Source organism: Meles meles, chromosome 13, assembly GCF_922984935.1.
Source record: "Meles meles chromosome 13, mMelMel3.1 paternal haplotype, whole genome shotgun sequence".
In the NCBI taxonomy this organism is placed as follows: Eukaryota; Metazoa; Chordata; class Mammalia; order Carnivora; family Mustelidae; genus Meles; species Meles meles.
This window is the reverse complement of record NC_060078.1, coordinates 37,415,659-37,437,781: the sequence shown is the minus strand read 5'-3', so window position 1 is coordinate 37,437,781 and position 22,123 is coordinate 37,415,659. Positions and strand designations below refer to the sequence as shown.

At 51.9% G+C, this 22,123-nt stretch overlaps 1 protein-coding gene across 29 annotated transcripts in view; it reads left to right on the top strand.

The window, feature by feature from the left end:
• Window positions 1-22,123, top strand: part of KCNMA1 (potassium calcium-activated channel subfamily M alpha 1) — a 730,062-nt gene that overhangs the window by 204,269 nt on the left and 503,670 nt on the right. For all 29 annotated transcript variants that reach the window (XM_046026770.1, XM_046026771.1, XM_046026772.1 and 26 more), the window contains exon 2: window positions 14,361-14,522. In XM_046026770.1, the coding sequence (XP_045882726.1) occupies window positions 14,361-14,522 (162 nt within the window). The remainder of the gene's footprint in view (window positions 1-14,360; window positions 14,523-22,123) is intronic.

Sequence of the window (22,123 nt, the reverse complement as noted above, 5' to 3'; positions counted from 1 at the left end):
GGAAGAAAGGGGTATGCCTTTTGAGATTTCAGCTTTTGATTCACTTTCCCCAGTAGCTCCTCAATATTTATACTGGGTGCACTGGAATTAGGTTTGGCTTCTCACAATCCTGGGTGGGGGGGATGCGAAGGATGCCATCACAGGGAAGGAGGCCCAGTGTATGCAGAGACCTTTTGGCTTCCTTTTGACTTGTTTTCTACATCTAATTTCATCTTGGGGCTGGACCTGCCACTTTTTCAAGTGTGCCCTGGTGACTGAGGTCTGGAGCCAGAGCAAGGGTGCGGGTGCCCCTGGGGGTAGTGAGCCACGGCGTCCAGACACTCCGTGTGCTCTGTCTGGCGGAAAACCTCCTCCAAAGCCAGACTGAATCACACCAGTTTCTAAGACATTCCTCAACCATGTTAGGCAAAAGAGTCCCCTGCTGACAAGCTGGGGTAGAAGGAAACCTGATATAATTTTGGAAAAACCTTCTTTGAGAAGGAAGGTTCTCACAGCTGCTGAGTGTCTCCCTGCCGCCCAGGGTTGGAGGGGTCCCAGGCCACGGGAAGGAGATTGATGGGTCTAGGGGTGCCAAGTAGAGAGCGGAGGCTTTGCGGTGCTGGGGTACTCACCGTTCCCGGCTCCCATCAGGGATCCAGAAGGAGAAGCCATCATCTGAACTGGTTAGAAATAGAAGTCCCCTCGCTTCTCCCCCGGCCATTGAATCATTGTTATTACTTCACATTCACAGCCAGTGCAGACTGTCTTGTATTTGGCCACTCTGTTGGAAACCGAGATCCAGACGAGGGTTGTGGGAACTCAGGAGCACAGGAGGCTGAGGTTTCAGAGTCTAGCCCGGCCTCCCCGAGGCCAGTGCGGAGTCAGAGCACGGGGAGGCAGGCAGCTCGGCAGAGCCCGGAAGTCTGAGCCCAGGCGCCCATGCTGGGTGGCCATTGACATTGCTTGAGGCCTGGTGTTTTGGCCATCTGTCTGCCTCCTGAGGTCTCTCGGACGTGCTGGGCCTCCGTTTCCTGAATGGGGCTCATATTACGCCTTGGGAAAGGTCGTAGGACCCCCTAACTGGGACCACTCTTTTGATCTCACAGCCAAACCCCATCCCGTGTTCAGCAAATGGAAGCGGTAGAACGATGTTCAGTCGATGAGAGGTCTGCAAGAGCATGCTGGATTAGGTCCTAAATCGTGGTGGAAATTTTCCTGGAGTGGGACAAATCCTTTTGTAAACAAGAGCATTCATCTTTTTTGACTGACGTGTCTGGTGAAGCATGTGCCTCTCCGAAGCCTCATGACATCTGATCTCGTTTGGGATTTGGTGTTTGTGTTTCAAAACGTAGCTCTGCCGAGGAGCGATAGTTTGGAAGCTGGTGCTGGCCTCACGTCGTGGAAACTGGCCTGGTTATTCAGGATATCAGCAGTACCGGGGAGGTTGCTTTTCCAGGGCCTACGAAGCAGAGTTCGAGTTCACTCGATCAGTAGCTGTCTTTTAATCACTAGCTGTATGCCAGACACCCTGAGCCTTGACTTCAAGTTGCTTTCAGGCTAATGGGGACAATGTGACATGCGTGGATTAAAGGACAGCTTAGACTGTCAGCCTCTGCCTATCTAGTGACAAGTGAGAGGAACTGACAGTAGGGAGAGCTGGAGGGGCCGTGGTCAGGGAGAGGATGTACTGGCTCCCCGCGATTTGACTGAGGGAGAGCGATGGAGTAGGTGTCGCAGGAGTGGGAACGGCTAGCCCAGAGATTGGTGCTTAGGACCAAGCTGGGAGAGCCAGCTCAGGGAGCAGCCCGGAAAGCAGCAGACAGGCCCGAAGAGCCCACCTTGAAGGGTTCTGGGCAGCAGATAGTGGGAACTGGGGAGGGTTTTGAGACTCTAGAAAATATGAACAGTGGGAAGACGCGCAGAACAAAACAGAATCCAGAAATTGTCCGATAATTCTTTCAGCATAATGTTAAGCCCCTAGTATGTATGTGCAAGGCAGGCCCCAGGCTCTGAGGGTATGCAGCGAACAAGTCGGGCCAAGACCCTGGCCTCTAGCGGTGGATGTGTCGCGGGGGTTGATGGAGAGCATGCATCCCTCTGCACAAGGTTAGGTATGAGGGAAGGGGCGGCAAGCCAGGGGATGGACGTGGTCAGTCTCATTCAGGGCATTGGGCCGTTGCTGAGGTTGCTCACAGGTTACTCCCCCTTTCACGTTGTATTGCTCTGTCTGTTGATATGGTGGGCATTCGTCAACCCAAGCAGTTCCTCCCACCTGCGGGGGATGCCGGGAGGTTCCTTCTCCCCATTTGTCCCCCGACTGATGGTGTGGGGCAGTGGCTGCATCTCTGTTGGTTCTGGGCGCTTCCTACCGCAGTAGGAATGAGGACTTCAGACGCTGCCAGTGAGGCTGGGAACTCAGGGCCCTCGGTATGGCCCCGAGCCCTGAAAGTGGATCCATTTGCCTGTCTCCTGCTCTCCTGGTGGGCACCGCCGAGCTCTTGGAGCCCTGAGGGACATTGTGTCCATCCCTTGGGCCCTACCCTTTCCTGGCCCTGGGCTGTCCCTGATGGGTATGGCAGATACACCCGAAGCTCCATGTAGGGGTCTGTGGCCATTACAAGCCTGGCCTCTCTGGGCCTTAACTTCTCATCTACAGAATGAGGACGAGGTGAGCAGTTCCTAGACTTTCCGTGGGCTACTCAGTTACACTTAAAAACCTAGAGACTATCCCAAGGTTGCCAGCTTTTTATATTGAGAAGCATGGACATAAAAAAGACACCATCAGATGCCAGCTCTACCATCACTGTCATTTCGTTAAAAGGGCAAATTAATACCCAACAAAGGAGTGATGACATAATGTCAAAGAAAAGGACAGTTCTTCCCTGGAGAGGAATGTTGGCCGTCCTTCACTGACATACATCATTACGCCATGCTATTGCTTTACATTTCCAGACTCCCTCCTGGAGCGGCACTGCGGTGTGGCCCAACATGCATGGTCCTTGGGACCAGAGCACCTGTGAACCAACCTCCCAGGATCCTTTGCTGTGGAGAGTGAGAGGCGAGCCCACACGGGCCCGGTCCGCTTCCTGATCCACAGGTGGCGATGGCTCCCTTCCTTCTGCTTCTCCCCTCTTGACCTTCTACTCTCTCCCTCTCAGTAAGTCCTCTGGAAGAGGACAATCCAAATGGTGTTGGGCTGCTTTTTGGAAGCTGGGTGGAAGGTGCGAGAGAGGAATGGTCCCTGACCCTCCCCGACCAGGTGACCTGATCTGTCAACTGTGTAAAACGCCTTTTCTTTGGGTAACATTCATTTGTTCCCCAACCACGTCCACATCCCTGTTCTGATTCATGTGCCTTTTCCCTCCAACCATCTTGAGTCATAAAAGTTAACTTGGCTGCGATATGGAGATCTCTGCCTTCTCTTATGAAAACGAGGGTTTTGGAATTCCTGTGGGTCTTAGTTATGCATCTCTGGCCTGTCTTGACGAGAAGCTAGATTTGGCCTCTGCTTTGGTGAAGTGGACAGAAATGAGGTTTGCTGTTTGGAAAATGGGATTCACATCCCGGTCAGCTCTGTTAGCTGTGGACCTTGAGCTGCTTGTTTCTCAGGCCGTACAAGTGCCTGGTCTGTCACTCAGCTGATAATGTGTTTATTGAGCCCTCCCCTCCTGCTCTGTCTTTGTCACGATAGCTGGGACTCACAGATATTCTCCGAGGAAGGCATTTGTGAGCCTGTTTCTCCAGCAAGAAAGCAGAGGCTAAGATGGGGTTCTAGATCGCACAGTGGGTAGGAGGGGCAGCCAGGAGGCCGACTCTGGCTCTCTAACAACACCCGTGCCTCCCACTCTTCTCGTGCCGTCTCTCGGCCACGTGGGATTCTACACAATCTCACAGTCTCTTCTATGAACAGGCTGCATTGCCTTGGAAAGTCTCCCACCCTTCCATGACCCTCGGCCCTTCCTTTCTGAAGGGATAAAATCAGACCGCACAAGTTCCGAAGTGCCTTGCAACCTTGACCTCTATGGCTCTGTGACCCAGAGATTCATTTCATTGAAAAAAAATTTTTTGGAGGGGATTTGAGTACTCTCCTTGAAGGAAAAATGCAAGTGAGATTGCCTTCCCATAAAATACAAGATTCTTCCTACAGAGGAAAGGGATTGATACGGAGCTCATGGTCCTCACTGGGGTTTGGAAGGTCGCCATGCTAACCAAAGACCTTTAGAGAGTGTCAGTGCCTCAGTTTCCCATTTTCACGATGGGGATAATAGTGATTATCACTTGCAGTCTTGTTCACAGGATTTACCAAGATACTACATAAAGAAAAATAGATTTGTTATTAATCCTTTTGAATTTCGGGCCCTGCTTTGTCCTCAACTAGAAAACAAACGTGATTTTTGTCTTCTGACTTAGGCCCTGTAATAGTTTTCTCATCTAGGTGGTTAATGAGCCATTCTCCCAAGGCAGACACAGGCCATGTCTTTGCAGAAGAACAGACACACTTGGACCCAGCCTGGGTCACTCTGCTGAGGGATCAGAGCGGGGGTCTCTGCTAATACAGTTCCAGTTTCTGAGACCCCAGTAATGAACTCTGGACTGTCAAGCATGTTCCCCTTTGTGAAGCTAATTGCAGGAGAAGGAGATTATTAGTTTGTGTGTGCTGAGTACTGGCTGAGGTATATACATTTGTCCTGAAATTTGGGGCTTAACTTTCAGGTTTAGGCAGCAAATATGGCTGTTTGAAAACGTACCTCACTACGGGACATTGTGTCCCATGGGTCATTCTGTTCCTACATTGGAATTCCCTTCCCTGGGCCATTTCTCCAATTCCCCATTCCCACAAGGGGTGACCAGATTTAGATGTGTGAACAGCAAGATTGTGTTAGCTGGAAGCCATGGGGTATAAGATGATTGTTCCAGCAGTAGTAATAAGCAGCATTTTATGAGGAGATCCCTTCTCTTCCTTGTACATTTTGCTTATCCCGAGGCAGCAAGGAATAGAAGAAAAATATGGCCTTTAGTCTTAGAATAGACTGGATTTGAATTTCAGAGCTGCCACTTACTAGATGAGTGATCTTGGGAATTATTCAGCCTCTCTGAGTCTCATGACATTCCTACCTTACAGCCCCTAGGAGGATTAAATAAGACGGTATAAAACCGCCAGTAGAGGATTGGCCTGTGGGTGCAGGAGGGAAGCAGGATTTCCTGAGGGCCAGCCCCTCCTCAGTCCCTGGGAGACTGGCGAGCAGCTCACGGTGTGTGCCCGGCAGGGGCCGGAAGGGGCCCCCTTCTCCGCCAGCCCTTCACATTCAGAGACACGTGCGAGGGGCCTGCCATCCAGACCTCAGGGTTGGGCGCTTTGCAAGCCAGACAGAGCCTTGGGGAGCGTTTACACAGCCCCTTTGAATTTGAGACAAAGAAACTGGAGGCACAAAGATGCTAAGTGCCTTGTTAAAGGTCACCCAGCCTTTTCCTGCAGTCACCATTTTTCCCACAAAGACCTATGAAGAGCGGTTATTCACACACAGCCCAGGGGGCTCCTAGGCGTGAGAAACTGGCCAGTGAACCCGGGAAGTTATAGCTACAAATGCCTGCGTTGATGAAGTATCTTATGACCGGTGGAGAAACCCTGGGAAACTCGGGTGGTTTCCTGACATCCCGGAGCACTTGGCTTTGTCTGAGCTTCTTTTAAAACTCCTATGGCCTGAGTCTGTGGGCACCGTACCCCTTCCCTGGAGGCAGAGCGTATATGTTCTGGCAGAGGGGATAGCTGCTGGGTAGGGCCCTCTGGCACCAATGTGGGGCCTCCTGCACATGTGGGCTCCCGGAGAGCAGATGGGGAGACTGTGGGGTGCAGGGGAGGCTCTGACCTGCAAGAGAGGGGTCGGATAATTGGAACTTCTCACCTGGAGCTTACGCCAGCTCTAGGTGGGGCCCTGATCTTCAGCTGCCCTTCTTTCCCCACCCCTGAAGGTCAGGGCTCCCCCCTCTTCCTTTTCCTCCCTGTGCAGAGCTCTTGTCAGGAGCACCCCAGCTGGTGGTGCCCACACTATGCTTTATTTGCCTGAGCTGCTTTAGGTAATCAGTCTGATCCCTAATATGTAGGATTATCAGTACCTGGGAGAATCCCGTGCTGGGCCACATGCCCAGGATGCGAAAGAGGCTGCCGTGAAGGGATTTCCTCTTGGCCTGTTTGGAAGGAGTGGGGGAGTCTGAAGGACCATTCCCCAGTGTTTAGGCCTCAAGTGGAGGAATGCAGACATTGGCCTGCATGGAGGTCCCGGGAGCCCCATGCATTTACAGATACCGACGTTCAGGCAGTTCTGGGTCTTAGGCCAGACTGTGCCCCCCGAATGTTATAATCATTGCCATGACATAAGCATCTTCTCTTTCTTTTCTTTTTTGAAGATCTTGTTTATGCATTTGGCACAGAGAGAGAGAGAGAGAGAAGGAGAGAGCTTGAGCGAGCACAAGGTGGGGAGCAGCAGGCAGAGGGAGAGAGAAAAGCAGGCTCACTCCTGAACAGGGAGCCCGATGTGGGACTCGATCCTAGAACCTTGGGATCATGACCTGGCACCCAGAAATAAAGCATCTTTTCAAAGCTACAATGGACCTATTGATTTTACTCAGTGGATTTTAAACATATCCTCCCCCAAAGGAAACACCTCCCTCAGAGGGGAAAAGGCTCAGCGTGCAGATGCTTGGATTTTCACAGGGGGTGGGGCCTTGCCTCTTATGCCCTCCCTTGCTGACCCCCTAGGGTGCCTCACAGAATACAAGAGGCTGGGCCCCCAGGAAACCATGGGCTTAACTGCCAGCTCCTTCTCATTTCTCACAAGAGAGCTCTGCTCAGAGAGGCTGGGTGACTGGTCAGGGTGGCACAGCGTGTTCTGGGCAAGGCGGGACTGGAGCGTCAGCTTCCTACCTTCCAGCCGGGAGCGCTTCAGCCCGCCCCCAGTCCTCCAGTGAGAAAGAAGGTGGTCTGCTTTGTGCTCAGCGGAGGGCCACTGTGCGCGGGGCCGCTGGGTCAGTTTCAAGGATAAGAGTGTGCAGGAGAGGTGGGGAGCTGCCGATGGAGATGGGGTGAGAGGTGGGGTTCCAGGAAGGGGGAAGGGATAACTCAGTAACAGAATCTTTCAATAGACTCCAGGAAATGAGTTTCCGATGGTGACCAGGGAAACGTGAGGATGGAGTAGGACTCCCCTGTAAGACCCAGGAGGGAGAGGACAGACGGGGGTTTTCAGTCCTTCCTTCCCCCAGAGCCTGGGGGAAGATGGGCATCCAGAAAATATCCCGTGGTACAAGGCTCTGGACAGAGCATGCAGGTGTGGGATTTCAGGAAATGGGGCTTACTCCCGCCCCTGCTGTAGTCCCCCCTCCACCCCACCCCACCAGGCCCCCAGGGATGGCAGAGAGGTGGGTCCCTGTCTGATTCCCACCCCGCAGATGCCTCGGGCCCTGCAGGACTCAGGATCACCTGCATCCCCTCCTCCGGCCACATCTGCGTCGGGCAGTTCAGTGCTTAGGAGGAAGGCTTCACGGCCTGTCAGCTTGGCCGTGTTCATTTATGATTTGATGCATTTGCTCCACGAAGGGTGGTGTTTGGTTCCGAGCTGGTTCTTGGCCAAGAAAGGAACCGTGTTTCTCTGTGCTTGATTTAACCACCTCTCAAGGCATGGGGACCTCACAGAAGGATCTCTGCTGTCCATGCGATACCCTGGAGTGGGGCAGATTGAGTCCTCATGACGATTATAAACCTCTCACGGGCCCTGTGCAGTTTGCTCCTCACACTCTCCCTGGGAGGACGTCAGGACAGGCACTCCCCTCTTCTTCCTGTCAGACAGCTGGGCTGAAAGTCTGACTGTGTCTTCCTGGGCCAGCTACTTAGGCCCTCCTCTGTGACACAGCCTCAGTACAGAGTTACTGTGGTCAGGCTCAACCACGGTAGCCAGCGGTGGTCTCGTTACTACTGATCCATAATACTACCAGTTCTAGAAGCTGTGCGTGCCTGGAACTGACTTCCCATGTACTGCTGCTCTCCTCCTTCCCTCCCTCCCTCTTTTCTTCCTTCCCTGCTTCCTTTCTTCCTTCTGTCCTTCCTTCCTTCCTTCCTTCCCTGCTTCCTTTCTTCCTTCTGTCCTTCCTCCCTTGTCCTTCCTTCCCACCCTTGGCTCCTGTCTCTCACCAAGATGGGGAAGGTGCTTCAACGGAGCTCACAGCGTTGCACTGTTGAGGACACGGCAATGACCCAAAGGAACATTGAGTCTTTCCCTCCCGGAGTTCACAGACAGTGAAAGAGGACTGAAGCAGGCAGGCTAGTGGTATAACTGCTCAGGAGGAATAGAGTGGGGGGCAGTGGGGGTCCGTGTGGGGGTGGGTGTGATTTTTGACAGGGCGGGCAGGGAAGCTGTCAGTGATACGGTGACGATGACCTGAGAGTGGTGAGGCACGCAGCCGTGGGGCTCTCTGGGGGCAGGAAGAGCAGCCAGTGCAATTAGCCCGAGATGGGAGTGGGTCTGGAACATTCTGGCAGCACAAGGAAGCTGACGCGGCTGGAGAGAGTGAGTGAGTGGGAGACTTGTAGGATGGCGGCAGGCGCGGACAGATTGGGTGCGTTGGACTGTGTGAAGGCTGTGACTTGTCCTCCAAGTGGGACGAGGAGCCACAGGAGGGTGTTGGCCCAGCACCAACACGATCTGACTTACATTTTTGAGAGTAGTTTTCCTCCCAGATGAGCACTATTTAAGCCACTTCCCAGAGCTGGGACGAGGAACCAATGTCCAGAGAGCTGAGATGAAATCAAACTGGAGGCAGACTCGGAGCTTCTGGGGGCAGCCCCAGCAGGGAGCGGCACGGGAACTCTGGATCCCTCCCAGTGACTGATCCCCCTCCCCTCTGCAGTCACCCAGCAGGTGTAGTGCCCGGGGTGGCCTTGGCACCAGGCTGAGCCCGACAGGTGTGGGTATAAGTGTACCCCGGGATAAGTGAGCCTAGCCAGGCAAGAGCAGGTGCGGCGGGAGCTCACAGGAGGGTAGGGCCAGCACAGTGGGCCACCTGGCAGGACTTGGCAATTCCAACATCCTGCTGGGGCTCAGGGAGATAATGGGGGCCCTGCCCTGCAAGATACAGCTGGGCGGGGATCTGAGAGCTGAGCCATGTGTTCGTCAGGGCCTGGCTTTGGGGGCTGGGACTCCTTTCTCCAGAGCAGCATTGCTTCCTGTCCAAGCCAGAGGACAGCAATGCCACCATCACCACCCCCCATAAGACAGTTAAGGGCTATGCTCCACTCATCAGATTGCAAGGCAGCACTCATTGCTGTTTATAGACGAGGCTTTGAGAAATGAGCTGACTTGTCCAAGGCCGTCCAGGAAAGCTCGACTCAGATTTGAGTATTTTTGATTCTCAGAGTTCTTCCTACCACACCCCACACCTGAAGTTTGCAGTATGCTGGGTCCAATTCTGGAAGGATGGGAGATGGAAAGGGTGCCCCAAACTGAAGCCTGGAGGCTGGGGGTGGAGAGGTCCTGCGGTTAAAATGGGCTTGTTCTCCAGCACTGGGTCAGGGCTACTCTCATGGCTGGGGAAAGCCAGGCCCCTTGAAGGCAAGACAGATTACTCCCTGTCACGGCCCCTCCATGCAAAGCCTGGCCCAGCAGTTTCTGCCAGACCCAGGGACACCCAGCCTCCAGGTTGCAGGCTGGTGCAGTGGAGGGATGTGGTTGGGAGTGGCTGGTTCCCTTGGGCTGGATTTGAGGGGATGCGCCATCTTGCCCAGGAGGCAGCAAGGGTAAGAGCAAGAGAGGGGGCTGGGGTGGGGGTGGAGGGCACTGGGCATGTGGTTTCCCCTCCAGCCTGAGGTGTTATCATATGTATAGTGAGGGGCGTTCGCATCCGGAGGGATCACTGAGGTCCCTTCTGAGGCTTTGGTGTTGGATCTTACAATTCAGAAAAAATGTCTGCGCATCCAACAGACGTGTGCTCTGTGTAGTGAGCACCAGGGGAGTGTGGTCTGGTCGGGCCCTTGGCCACAAGTGACAGAGGAAGCCTGAGGCCCTCTGTGGCCACGCCAACAGGAAGTCACCAAGGGACATGCTGCTCGAAGGGAGAGGGAGAAGGCACAGCATGGGTGAGGCTGGCGAGAGATTCCTGTGTGAGCAGGCAGCAGGAGGGGACTGGTCCACCGGGCCCTCAGACCCCTGGACCTGTACTGTCGCCCTGCGGCCCTCCCCACCCTGCCATCTGGCCACTGGCATTAGATGTCCCCTGTTGTCTGCAGGAGGCAGCTGTGCCTGTTTTCCGGAAGGCTCAACTGGGGAGAGGGGGCAGAGCTGGAGGGAGGAGTGGCCTCCCAAGTTAAGACCGAGCCCCTTTCTCAAGGGGGCGCTGTAGCCAGATCTGCATCTTCCAGGACACGCCCCTGTCTTGTTCTTTCCCGCTCCCCCTCCTTCCCTGTTCTTCTCTTCTCCCTCAGGCATCCTTCTCTCCATTTCAGAAAATCTCTGGTGTCCTGTCTGAGGCTAGGGTAGCTGGAGCCTATAGCTTGTGGGGTCTCTCTGTCTCACACACACGCCCACATGCACAGAGGGACCTACACACAGTGGTCTCCCTGGAGGGTGAGTGGGGGTCAGGGCCAGGCCTCTCCTGACACCAGGGAGCCTGACTCCTTTTTAGGAGCCCTCCCAGAAGGGCCGCTGAGCCCTTCTCTGCAGTGGGAGGTGGAAGTTTTGATGGACGCCGTCTTTGCCACTCAACAAAGCACCATTGCCTACTGGTCCTCGCCCCCAGCATGGTTCTGGGGCCTAGGAGAGAGAGCAGTGTCCTGGGACCCAGGAGGCAGCCTCTCTCGGGCCCTCAGTCTCCTCATCTGAGTGGGAGGTTGATCTGATGGAGTTCAGAATCGGAAGGGAATCTAAGAGGCCCCTTGGTCGAGGGCCCACTCTGTGTAGGAATCCCTTCCCTCACTGTCCTAGGGGGTGCCATGCGGCTGAAGTCCCTCCAGAAGTCACGGTGCCTGCCCTCCCAAGGGCCCATGTTTCACTGAAAAATTATAGCTTTTAGAAGCTCTACTCTCTATCCTCCATTCCATAATTACCAAGTTTTCTCTCTGGGTCAGTGTCCTGCCTGGGTCCATTCGCGTCCCTCTCAGTGCCACCAAACAATGTGGGTCAGTTTTGACTATTCTTGGAGGCACCCAGTCCCATCAGTGGGTGCTCAGTCTTGGGGACTCTGGCTGCCCAGCACCAGGCCAAACACTGCACGTGGTTTATCTGATGGAAGCTTCGCCACCGTCTTGCTGGGGTTTGGCTTGCTGGTCCCCATTTACGTGGAGGAGGTAAGGCTCATGAGCTCGTCAGTGGCAGAGCTGACCACGCCCCAGTGGGCTGTCTGCCTCCAGCCCTCTCCAGTTCTGTGCCTTCCTGTAAGCAATACCTGCTCTCAGTCACGCTGTTTGTGAAATGGGGATAACTCTACCTGCCTGCTGGATTATCATAAACTCTAAGCAAGATTGTACATGGGAAGCACTTAATTTTTAGTTGATGGCATCCCGTTCTGGCTTGATAAGTGGTGGCCAGTCACTGTCATTTGGGCACTGCCCCTTACAATCCCTTCCCTGCCGTGTGTCTCCACAAGGACACAACCTCCCCGGCCTCTGCCCTCTCTTCTCTGGAGCGAGGGGTTGTACCTGCTGCCAGCAAGGGATGCTTTGGCTGGAGATGGCCAAAGGTGGCAACCCTGGCCGGCTGGCAGCAGACCCCCCCAGAGCCCCGGCCTCCTTGCTGTCCTGCCGCTTCCCCCAGGCCTGCCTCCCACTTGTGGTAATTAAGCCCACGGCATCTAGTGTAAGCAAATAATAACACGGGCATTATCTTTCTTTAGTCTGTGTTTTTCCTGGCCTATCATAAAGTAATTAAAATAATGAATGCCTTGTAAAACAATAGTTAAGAGGGTTGGCAAAAGGGCATTCTCTGCAGTATACCTCTTGTGCTCTGAATTATTGATGCACTGAAACCACTGGGACTGGGGGGCACTCCCTGCCTCCTGGCCCCTTCCAGGCGGCTTCTCTCCTCCAAGGTCTGCCGGTCTGCCAGGTGGCTGTGGAGCCTGGGCCTCCTGGGCTGAGGAGCAGCCTGTGGCCGTGGACCAGCTCTGACATGTCGCTGGGGTGGGGTGTGGTGGGCACTGCTCAGAAGGAGACACAGGAGCCTCTGATTTGAGGGTTTTGCCCTGCCCCCACCTCTCTCTTGTCCACCCCCAAACCCAGGTTCTGAAAGAAACAGGTGGTTCTGTCCCGGGTGAAGAGAGAAGCTTGGAAAGAGCTGGGGGTTCAGATCCGTGTCCCATTTTAGATCAGGCAGGGATGATTAAGCCGTGCCAACATGATTAGGAATGGTGGTTCTCAAAGTGGGGTTCCCGGGCTGGTAGCATCAGTAGGTTCCGACACGGGGCCCAGCACTGTGTTTTAACGAGGCCTCCGAGTGGTTCTGATGCCCACTCGAACTTGAGAATCAGTGCTTTCTAATGCCAGTGGCTCAAGGAGAGGCGGGAGGTGGTAGGACTAATGAACTGAAAGTGTGTTGTGTGCCTTTGGGCCCTGGGTAATCCTGCCACCATCTATGCGGCAGGCCATATTGTCCCCATCTTAGGGGGTGTGGGGTCCCAGTGGTCCCGTGCGGCAGGAGAGCTGAATCTACACCAGCAGAATCTCCACGTGGTCAAGACTCGGGGTCCTAATAGGCCACGGAGACTGGCCTTAGGTGGCTTGGGTGGCAGAGTCCACAGGTGTAAGTAGGTGGCTCTGAGCATGCCCACCCTGGGGCCCCCCACAGGCCTCCTCTCACACGGTTCTAGTTTCCTGGGGACCTCCCACACTTGGAGAGATGGCATGAGCCCCATTGCTGCTGCGGCGCCTTCTGGCTTCTTGACTTCCCTCGAGCCCATGGAGGCCGGAAGGGGAGAACCCTGCATCAGGAGTAGCTTCCCGCCTGCTTGCAAGTCCCCGAGAGGATGACTCATGCCGTGCGTCTCAGCTCTCCTTTCCTCACTCTGCCTTACCCCCACTCACTGCAGACCAAGCTCTTCACGTCTGCCTTGGTTTCTCTCCCTTGCTCCAACTCACAGTGTCTGTTTGCTTTGAAATTTGATTCTGAGCTTTTAAATTTAAGGGTGAACGTAATTGGTCGGCATCTTTTTCTTCATTGGTACCTGCAAACATAATCCCAGTGGATATTTGAGTAGGGGGCCCAGTTAAATATATGTGTTATAGAATTTATTTTTAGTATAGCTATATGTCATGTAAAAAATTTGTATTGTATCTGAAACTCAGTTTTCCCTGGGTGTCCTGTATTTTGTTTGTCATTTGTAGGCCCAGGAAGGGGCTGATACTCAGTGAGTATCACAGGGCAGACTGTGAATGAAAAATAAAACAGAAAGGTGGTGCTATAGGAAGGCGAGTTGGAGTTTTCAAAGGGTAGCCTGAGAAGATTTCATTGAGCAATGACTTGAGGGAGATGAGGGAGTAAGTTGTGACCCTCTCTGGGAGAAGTAGGCAGAGGACACATTGCATATAAAAGCATGTGATTTAGGGCCCCACGTGGGGCTCATTTATCTGAAGAAGTCAACCTTGTTTACTCAAGCGTGTTTTTAGCCACGAAGGGGAATTTATTCTCTTTTGTAATTAAAAAGGTCTGGTATGGATTTCAGGCACAGCTGGATTCAGATGTTCAAATGATGACCTCCGTATTCTGTCACTTCTAGCTTCCTCTGTGGTGGCTTCATTCTCAGGGAAGGATTCCCTTTCCTACTCTTTCTAGCAAAAGTCCCAGACTTGAAGTGTATTGGGTTGGCATGCATCATGTAACCATCACTGCCCCAACTGTTCTTGCTTAAGGGATGGGATGGTCTAATTTATCAGTCTCAAATCCTAGAGCCCTTGTGGGCCTTCAGTTCCTTTTGAACTACACAGATGGAGATAAGGAGTTGGAGATTTTCTTAAGAAAGGTAGAGCACTCCTGTGAGCTGGATGGGAAGGCTGGGCGGGTGGAGAACACAACATGCCAACCTTACCTCCTTCATAGTTATTCCCTGACCCTAGATGAGATGATTTCTGTCCTGAGCTTAGTGATTTTTTTTCCCTTTAAAGTGGAAAGAGATCAATTCATTCTTTCTTTCACAAAGATATTTTAAGAGAAAATAAAGAAAAGATTCTTTAAGAAAAACATTTAAAAGAAAACCAAAGCCATCATGCATTCCATCTCCCTGCCCCTTGTACCTTCAGGCCAGTTCCCACATCAGCCAGGACCCTTCCAACTTCGATTCTTTTGGGTAGGTTGTGTTTCATAAACTCAGTTGGTTCCTGTTCTCAACCCTATTCTCTCTGTTGCCAGGAGGCCCAGAAGATTAACAATGGCTCAAGCCAGGCGGACGGCACTCTCAAGCCAGTGGACGAAAAAGAGGAGGCAGTGGCAGCTGAGGTCGGCTGGATGACCTCTGTGAAGGACTGGGCAGGGGTGATGATCTCTGCCCAGACACTGACTGGCAGAGTCCTGGTGAGTCCCCAACTCCCTCCCCCTTGGGGAGGCCTGCTGTCTGGTCCGTGATGCCTTTGCTTAGAGGGACGCCATGTTTCCTGGGGCTTCTCCAGGCCTCCATTGTTGGGAAGTGGGGGGTGAACAGTGGGTCATGGAGTAGAGGCCGGGTTCTCTGTATACATAAGCCAGTGGTTTGAGGGGGGGTTTACATCTGGGGCAACGAAGGTCTGTTGGGAGGATGGAGAGCATTTCCTCTGCCAGCAGGGTCGGTGTATGCAGGCATGCACGTACAAGTGTGTATACATCCATGAGCAGGCACATAGACGTACACGTACACAGCTTGATAATCTTGGAGAGGAGAAGGGAGTTGAAACAATGTGCCCCCATAAAGAGAGCCCATAAAGGATAAATGCCAGGATCTGGAGAGTTCTCTGTACGTGCCCTTCGGCTCTCTTGGGTCTTCTCTCGGGCCGGGGTTCTCCTAAGAGGGATGCTCTATTCCAAATGAATTCTTGCTACAATTCTGGAAGCTGCCCTTGCTGGGCCTGACACTGGGGCTTGGTCAAGACTCATTTGGCTCAAAGGATGAATGGGAATGTTCTGACGGTTTGGTGTATCAAAGATGGCGCAGGAACACTGGAAACCTTGATGCTTCCTGGCAAAAGCTCAGTGAGGGGTGATGAAAGATGTCGGGAGGAGGTGAAAGTTGACCCCTCAGGATCCTTCTTGGGGAGAACTCTATGTTATGTTCAGAATGAATATTTCACAAACTGCTTGAGGGAGGGGATAAGACACTGAATGTCATGCTTGTGTCACAAAGGTGGTGGCCAGACAGCTTTCAAGGAGGTCAAGGTTCTGTTAATGGAGGGAGCTTTCGGGAGCCGAGCCTTCTGGAGAGTCTGGATGTGAAGCTGGGGCTGTTGTTCGTTGGTGGAAACAGAGAAAGGGGAGACATTTAAAGCTGGGGCTTGGGAGAGGAGGAGAGAGGAACTGGTGAGGCTAGTTACTGCCTGGAGCAAGACGACCCAGGTTGGTAGGACCAGGAGAGACGGGGTGGCACGGAGAGTCTAATGAGGAAGTGAAGGTGGCTTGCCACGGGCTGTGCCGCCATACCCCATCCTCCCCTCCCTGCAGAGTCTCCGGTAAAGGTTCTGTTGCTCTTCTGGGCTTGTGCAGGAGTGGATTCTGTGTAGGAAGCTTGTGGAGGTGGAATTCCAGGTCTGGGCATTCATGTGGGAAGAAACACAGGCAGTGCGTTCTCTACCTGAGGTAGTGATTGTGCATGAGGCTCAGCAGACATTTTGATTGCCCAGATGCAATGCCTGTCCCTTCCACGTGGCCACTGTGGCACTCTTAGACAACCCTAATTATCGTCATCAGCATCAGCCAAGAGTTACTGAGGATGACTCGGCCAGGCGTTTTTTCCAGCTCTATGGAAAACAAGGAATGATCTAATTCCACTGCACCATGGACGGAAATTACTGAAAGAACGTCTGGAGGAGAAACGCGATGAGTACAAGCATCGTGTGGGTGGGTGTAGGGGGCGCTGAGCGTGGGGACATCGGGACCATCAAGAAAGCCTTTGTGGCACCTCACAGGGAGGAGATCCTTTGAGCTAAAACTTCCGTTTCAAGATGAACTGAGCCCATACTTCATGACAGAGAAGACATCAAAGATAAAAACTTGGAAACAAGAAAGGGATCACTTAGTGGGCCAGAAGCTGAGAAGAATACCTAAATAATAAACAATAAGGCAGAAAGCATTGGAGTTTGAACTGTGAGCTAACATCATGAATGTCTGTTAAGGAGAGGGGATCATCCCAGAGGCGGCAGAGAAAGGACACGGCGTGGAGGGAGGGAGGACCAGGCCTTGAACACAGAGGCACCCGAGGAGACGGAGACCTGGGAAGGTGGGCTGGAGACAGCTTGTCATGTCTTCAGATGCCTAGCTAAAGAATTTGGACTGAATTTTGTAGGGAAAGGAAATTTTGAGGGAGGGGCAACACGATGGAAGGTTGTGCAGAGAGAAATACTAGCGAACAGATGGAGGGCGGATTGGGGAGGCGGGAGCTTGAGGTGTGAGGGTCAGTCAGGACTGTGAGGTCTGATGCTGGGGACAGGCCACGCACGGCAGCAAGTCCTGAACGAGCACCATGCGGTACAGGCAGGTGGGAGCAGAACTCACAGACCAAGTGCCCCAGTAGCCATCTTGATACTCCTGCTCACAGTAACATTCTCGAGAGCCTCTTGTGAGCCAGGCACTGTGCAAGGCCCTATACAGTATGATCATGGCAAGGCACATGGTGTATTTGTTCCGTATTCCTGATTTTGCTGTTGGGCTCTAGGGGTTCATGACAAGGAAGCAAGAGAGCCTGTCTTATCAATGAATTCATCTCCATCTCGCAGTCAAGGAACCCAAGGGTTGGGAAGGGCAACGCCTCACTGAAGACTATGCGGCCTGAAGTGACACAGCTGGGCTCAAGCCTGCAGGCCTCTGGACTCCCGGTCTAGTGCTCTTTCCACGTCGACTTCCCAGTTGAAGACAATGCCTCTTCTTTTTCTAAGCCACTGGCAGCTGTCACTTTGGCTGCAACATTTTGCCATTACTGTCTGAGCCAATTAGGTCCTGAGGCGGTTTGGCCTGATTCTCTTAACATTTGCATGGAGGAGCGCGGTCTGCCTCAGCCTCCCCGTGACGCAGCTGCTCTCTGAAGGTCTGCTTGGAGAAAATCCTGCCCAGGCTGCTCTGGCTCTTTCAGAGCAGAGCAGGTCCCGCTGCACGGAGAGTAGACGTCTGGGAGTTCCAGGCCGTACCTCCAGAACAGGCCTCTCCTTTAGGAGAAGGCAGGGCTTTGCTCTGAGGAGAGAGCAGATTTCACGTGGAAGTCTCAGCGCGCACCAGAACGTGGCCCCTGCCTGTGCAGAGCCCAAAGCTGTGTTTGTCTTGAGCTGTCCAAATGTTTATCCTTGCAACAATGGGACTGAAGCAAGACTAGACATCCAGCTGTTCAGAGTATCCCTTTTCAATTTTTATTTTATTTTTTGACACATGGCTCAGGAGCTTGGCCTCCACATCTGGGCCCCTTTCTTACCTGTCTCGTTGTCACAGATGAGAGTCTCAGAGCTAGGCATTGTGGGTAAGGCCCAGGTTGGGGAAGATTCCCCAAGACAACCCCAGCACATCTGTAGACACGCCTGCTATCTGGGCTCTCTCCGACGAGCACGTGGTTCATGCAGCTAAGTACTTATTTCTTACCTGTCCCCGGCACTATTCTAGGCCCTGGGCATAAAGCCGTGAGCAAGAGAGATGCAGGGCATGAACTATTTATGTTGATAGACTAGATTTAAAGTTGTAGGGCTCCGTGTGCAAAAGGATAAATGATAGCCACCATTCAGCAGTGCTTTTCCTAGTTCCCACCTGAAGCTTCGGCTTCGGTTCTCGGAATAGCCTGCCTTGTCGCTCGCTGTGACACTTAGGCTTAGTTTCAGGACAAGAGCCAGACTGGACCGAGTCTCCTCTTTGAGAGTGTGGCTGAGGGGTTCTGCGTCGAAGTGAGCCCCAGGCTGACAAGGGTTGCGGCTTCCTTCCTTTATTTATTTTTTAAAATGAAAGATATTTATTATTTTCTGATTATGAGAGGGGGTGCATGCTTATGTCAAAATTTGCGAATATACTGGAAGAATTGATGTGAAGCCCACTTTGGGGCGTGGAGTCGGCCCATGCCACGGGACTGTTCTGTGTGACAATAAATGCTATGGAGATGCCTCCCAGCCACTGGGGTGTTGCTGAGGCCTTTGTTCACCACATCCGCTGTTCCTCTTATGAACAGTCTCAGGAGATAGGTACTTCTTCGTGCCAGGGATTGCTGTGGTCTTCCTGGTGGACCTCCAGTGAACACTTCAAGTTGGGAAAGGGATCATGGCCCTCTCCTTGTGGCGGCTGCTGCGAGCCAAGTTCATGGCCCATGGAAAACACACAGCACCTCAAGATTTGCATTCTACGCCTTCACACCCCCCTGACTACATCTCTGCGTCCTTTGGCTCATTTTCCCTTTGTCCTGATTGTCTTACTCTCCTCTTCACACTTTACATGTCTGTGGTTATACGCTGCATTACTGGTTGGTGAGCTAATTACATTTTTCTAAGATTAACGTGGTATATATAAATAAAGAGGGCAAGAAACAGAGTAGGCTTCTGTATTTCTTGGTTGTACATTACGGAATCATAAGCCAAAGTCAGTAGTAGAGTTAGTCTAGTTCAGGGTTGGGAAGGTATTCTTCAAGAGGTCAGAGAGTAAAGGTTTTAGGTTTTGCAGATCATAGGGACCCTGTCACAACTACTCAACTCCGCCATTGTCATTTGAATGCAGCTGTGGACAATACACAGGTGTGACTGTGTGCCCATAAAACTTGCCAAAAACAAGTGGTGGGCCAGACTGTTGTTCATGGCCATAGGTTGCTGACCCGTGGTCTGTTTACTTGCTTACTTAGTAAGTAAGTCAAAAGGCAGAAAGAACTTCCTTAAGAAGGAATCTTGTAATATATCACAGGAGTTATTGTACCAGAGAACCCATTTTTAATGAGGAAAGTTACAGACACACAGAAACACAGACGGCTAAATGTGTTTAGCATTTAGCTAAATCTCTGTTAAGCATTTTATTTCTGAACACTCATATTTATTAATCCCTACATTGATCTCTGAGTGGCTGTCTCTCTAAGAAAACACTATTCCCCGTGGCCAGGCATGGCCTCACCTCAAGGTGCAAGCCGGGTCTACATGTCTACATTGCTTGGGCTGTACTACAGGCCCTTATACATTCAGTAATTTGTGCTTCTCTTCAAAGACTGGTTTTTGTCCATATAATGATTAGCCCCTTGAGCAAAGATAGAACTCCCAGAACTGTTCCTTTGGTTATTTCCCCCCATATTCCCATGCCACTACATTTGAATATTGTTCCAGGAGGCATCTAGATCTAATCCATGGACTGAAAAGATAGACTACTTGCTTTGCCGTCATCAGGATGGATGATTTGTTGAAGAAGGAGAAAGAAAAACACCAATCTTTCCCTTTATCTTCCTAAATGCATTGCCCGTGCGGCATTTTACTTCACATTCTGTACACAGGCTGGGCCATTCTGTCTTCATCACCCGGGGCCCCAGTGAAAATATGTATCAAATACGCCTTTCAAACAGAAATAATCCTGTTGGTTTAATAGGGTTAAATAGATGTGTTCTGTTGTGCCATTTGCACGTGAAATTGGACCGGTTGGGCAAAATGGCATTGCACGTGGGCACGCGCCTAATCAACTATGTGACATTTATTGCTGTCATTTCTCCCTTTAGGTGACTCACGGTGCTGCTGACATTTCTTATCAGCATCCTGTACTTTTTCTTTTCCAGGGCTGCCTGGTGGCAAGTTCACGCACAGCTCACATTTCCATCTCTCTTTCCTCTCATCTGCACTCCCTCGCCTTCTTAGTACATTTCAGGCAAATCTACATAAAATTTTTATAATCACCTACAAATGTCCTATGTCGCGGAAAGACCAGAGATGTCACGGGCCTGCATTCTTCGTAAGAATGTTCTCATAGGGAAGAGGAAGATCCTGCCCTCTGTGCACTTGGGAGTCGATCGGGATTTTCTTTGAGATTTTTTTTTTTTTTTAAAACTCCCCTAAGGAGGCGTCTTTGGAAAGAAATGCATGGCAGTTGCTCTCCAGGACTTAATAATGGCTCTGTATTTTATCCTATGCGAAAAGTTTATATTTTGGATATGAATCAGTAGGTCAAGGAAGGGGTACTTTCTTTATATCATTCAACAGGAAATGTTTGTCCTCACCTTGAAGGGTGCACTAGGTTGCCCTAGATCTGTTACTTGTGACACAGCACCATTGCGTGGGAAAACGTGAGTCAGAGAAATCACTGAATCCAGCAGGCACTCATGATAGGTGGTGAGCTGTCTGTCACTGGAGAAGTTCAAAGACAGGCAGGATCACATTTGGTGCCGTGCTGCTGGTTGCTTAGACTTCATCCTCACTGCTTTAATTGGCTTCTATAGAAAACTAGATCTAGGAGATGCTCTAGGATAAAAATGGGTTTCCTGGAACTTGAACAGACTTCCTTTCTCTCCTGTTTTTGAGATTTGTCAATGCATATCAACATGCAAGGCTTGAAGAAGTCCTGTGGTAAAAAGGCAGAAAGGCTTTGCTTTGCCCAACATTTCCCGTTCCTATTTCACCATTAAACCCTTTCCTTAGGAAACACCTGTTGGCATCATAAAGAACACGCTTTGGGAAACATTTAAGTAGTCCAGGGATTGGTGAACTGCAACCCGTGGTCCAAATCTAGCTCATTGCCTGTTTGGCTCCCAAGCTCGCAAGCTAAGGATGGTTTTAACATTTTTAATGGTGTTAAAAAAAAAATCAGAAGAATATCTTGTGACATGTGGAGTTATATGAAATTCAAATTTCAGTGTTCATAAACAAAGCTTTACTGGGACACAGCCATGCTCACTCATTTACATATTGTCTATGGCTGCTTTTGTCCTGAACTGCAGTGCAGAATTGAGTAGTATCCACAGAGTCCAAAATACCCACCAGCCTAAAATAGTTCCTGTCTGGCCCTGTACAGAAGATGTTTGCCAGCCCCCGAACTAGATCATTAAACTCCCCCTCTGCTCCATGACTATCAGTATTTCTAAGCAGCTAGCGGGATTTGCCCCACAGTTCCCCACAGCACAAGTTAATGAATAAGGTGCACCATCTAGCCCCTTCGGCAGACATTTAGGCCCACAACCTTAACCAAATGATGTCACAGAGGTGGGGAGACAAAGGACAGAGCCAGGTGCCCCCCCCCAAGTTCGATAGCCGGTTCCCAGCTGGCTCAGTTAATGGGTCTCCCCTTCCCATGGTCAGTGGTGTGTGTCCGCGAATTCTGCAGCAGGGTCGCTCCGTTTATCTCCACCTGCCTGCATCTCCTGCTTTCAGCCTACCCCGGGCCCTGCCCAGCAGCCAGAGTACAGTCCCTGCCACGGAGGACACGCCTGGCTCCGGCCTGCAGGCCCCGCATCTTGGCCACACCAGCTGCTCGTCTGCACTGCTGGTCTACGGACCACGTGCTCTGTGAGCCAGCCTCCCCAGCGCCTTCTGTAAGGAGCAGATGTTAATTTTACTAGCTGGTGTGTTGGCTTCTCTGGCCTCCCCTGTGAAAATGAAGGAGAGTTTCAGAAATGAATCCTTGGATAGCTCTGGGGAGAGGAAAAGCCTCCTGGCCCAGGAGCAGGCTGCTTTAGCCTGGCTGTTTGTCTCTGACCCTCAGGGGCCTCTGGGCTCGGTGGCCTGCGCTTATGCCCCATTGCCTCTCTCCTCTGGGGTTTCTGGGGGGGAGTGGATGCCTGTGTTGTCCTCCCACCTTATCTGTCTGTTCATACGTTCATCGATATCCATTCGTCCATCTGTCTCATCCACGTTCCTTCACTGGTGTTCCCTGGCACACGGAATTGAATGTAGTGCCCGGCAGATGGCTGATCAGTAAGGTCGGGCACTGCAGGGCTCTCCTGTGCCAGTCACCCTTGCTTCTGTTCTTCCTGTTGCAGCTTCTGGGTGTGGGCTGGGAGACAGGAG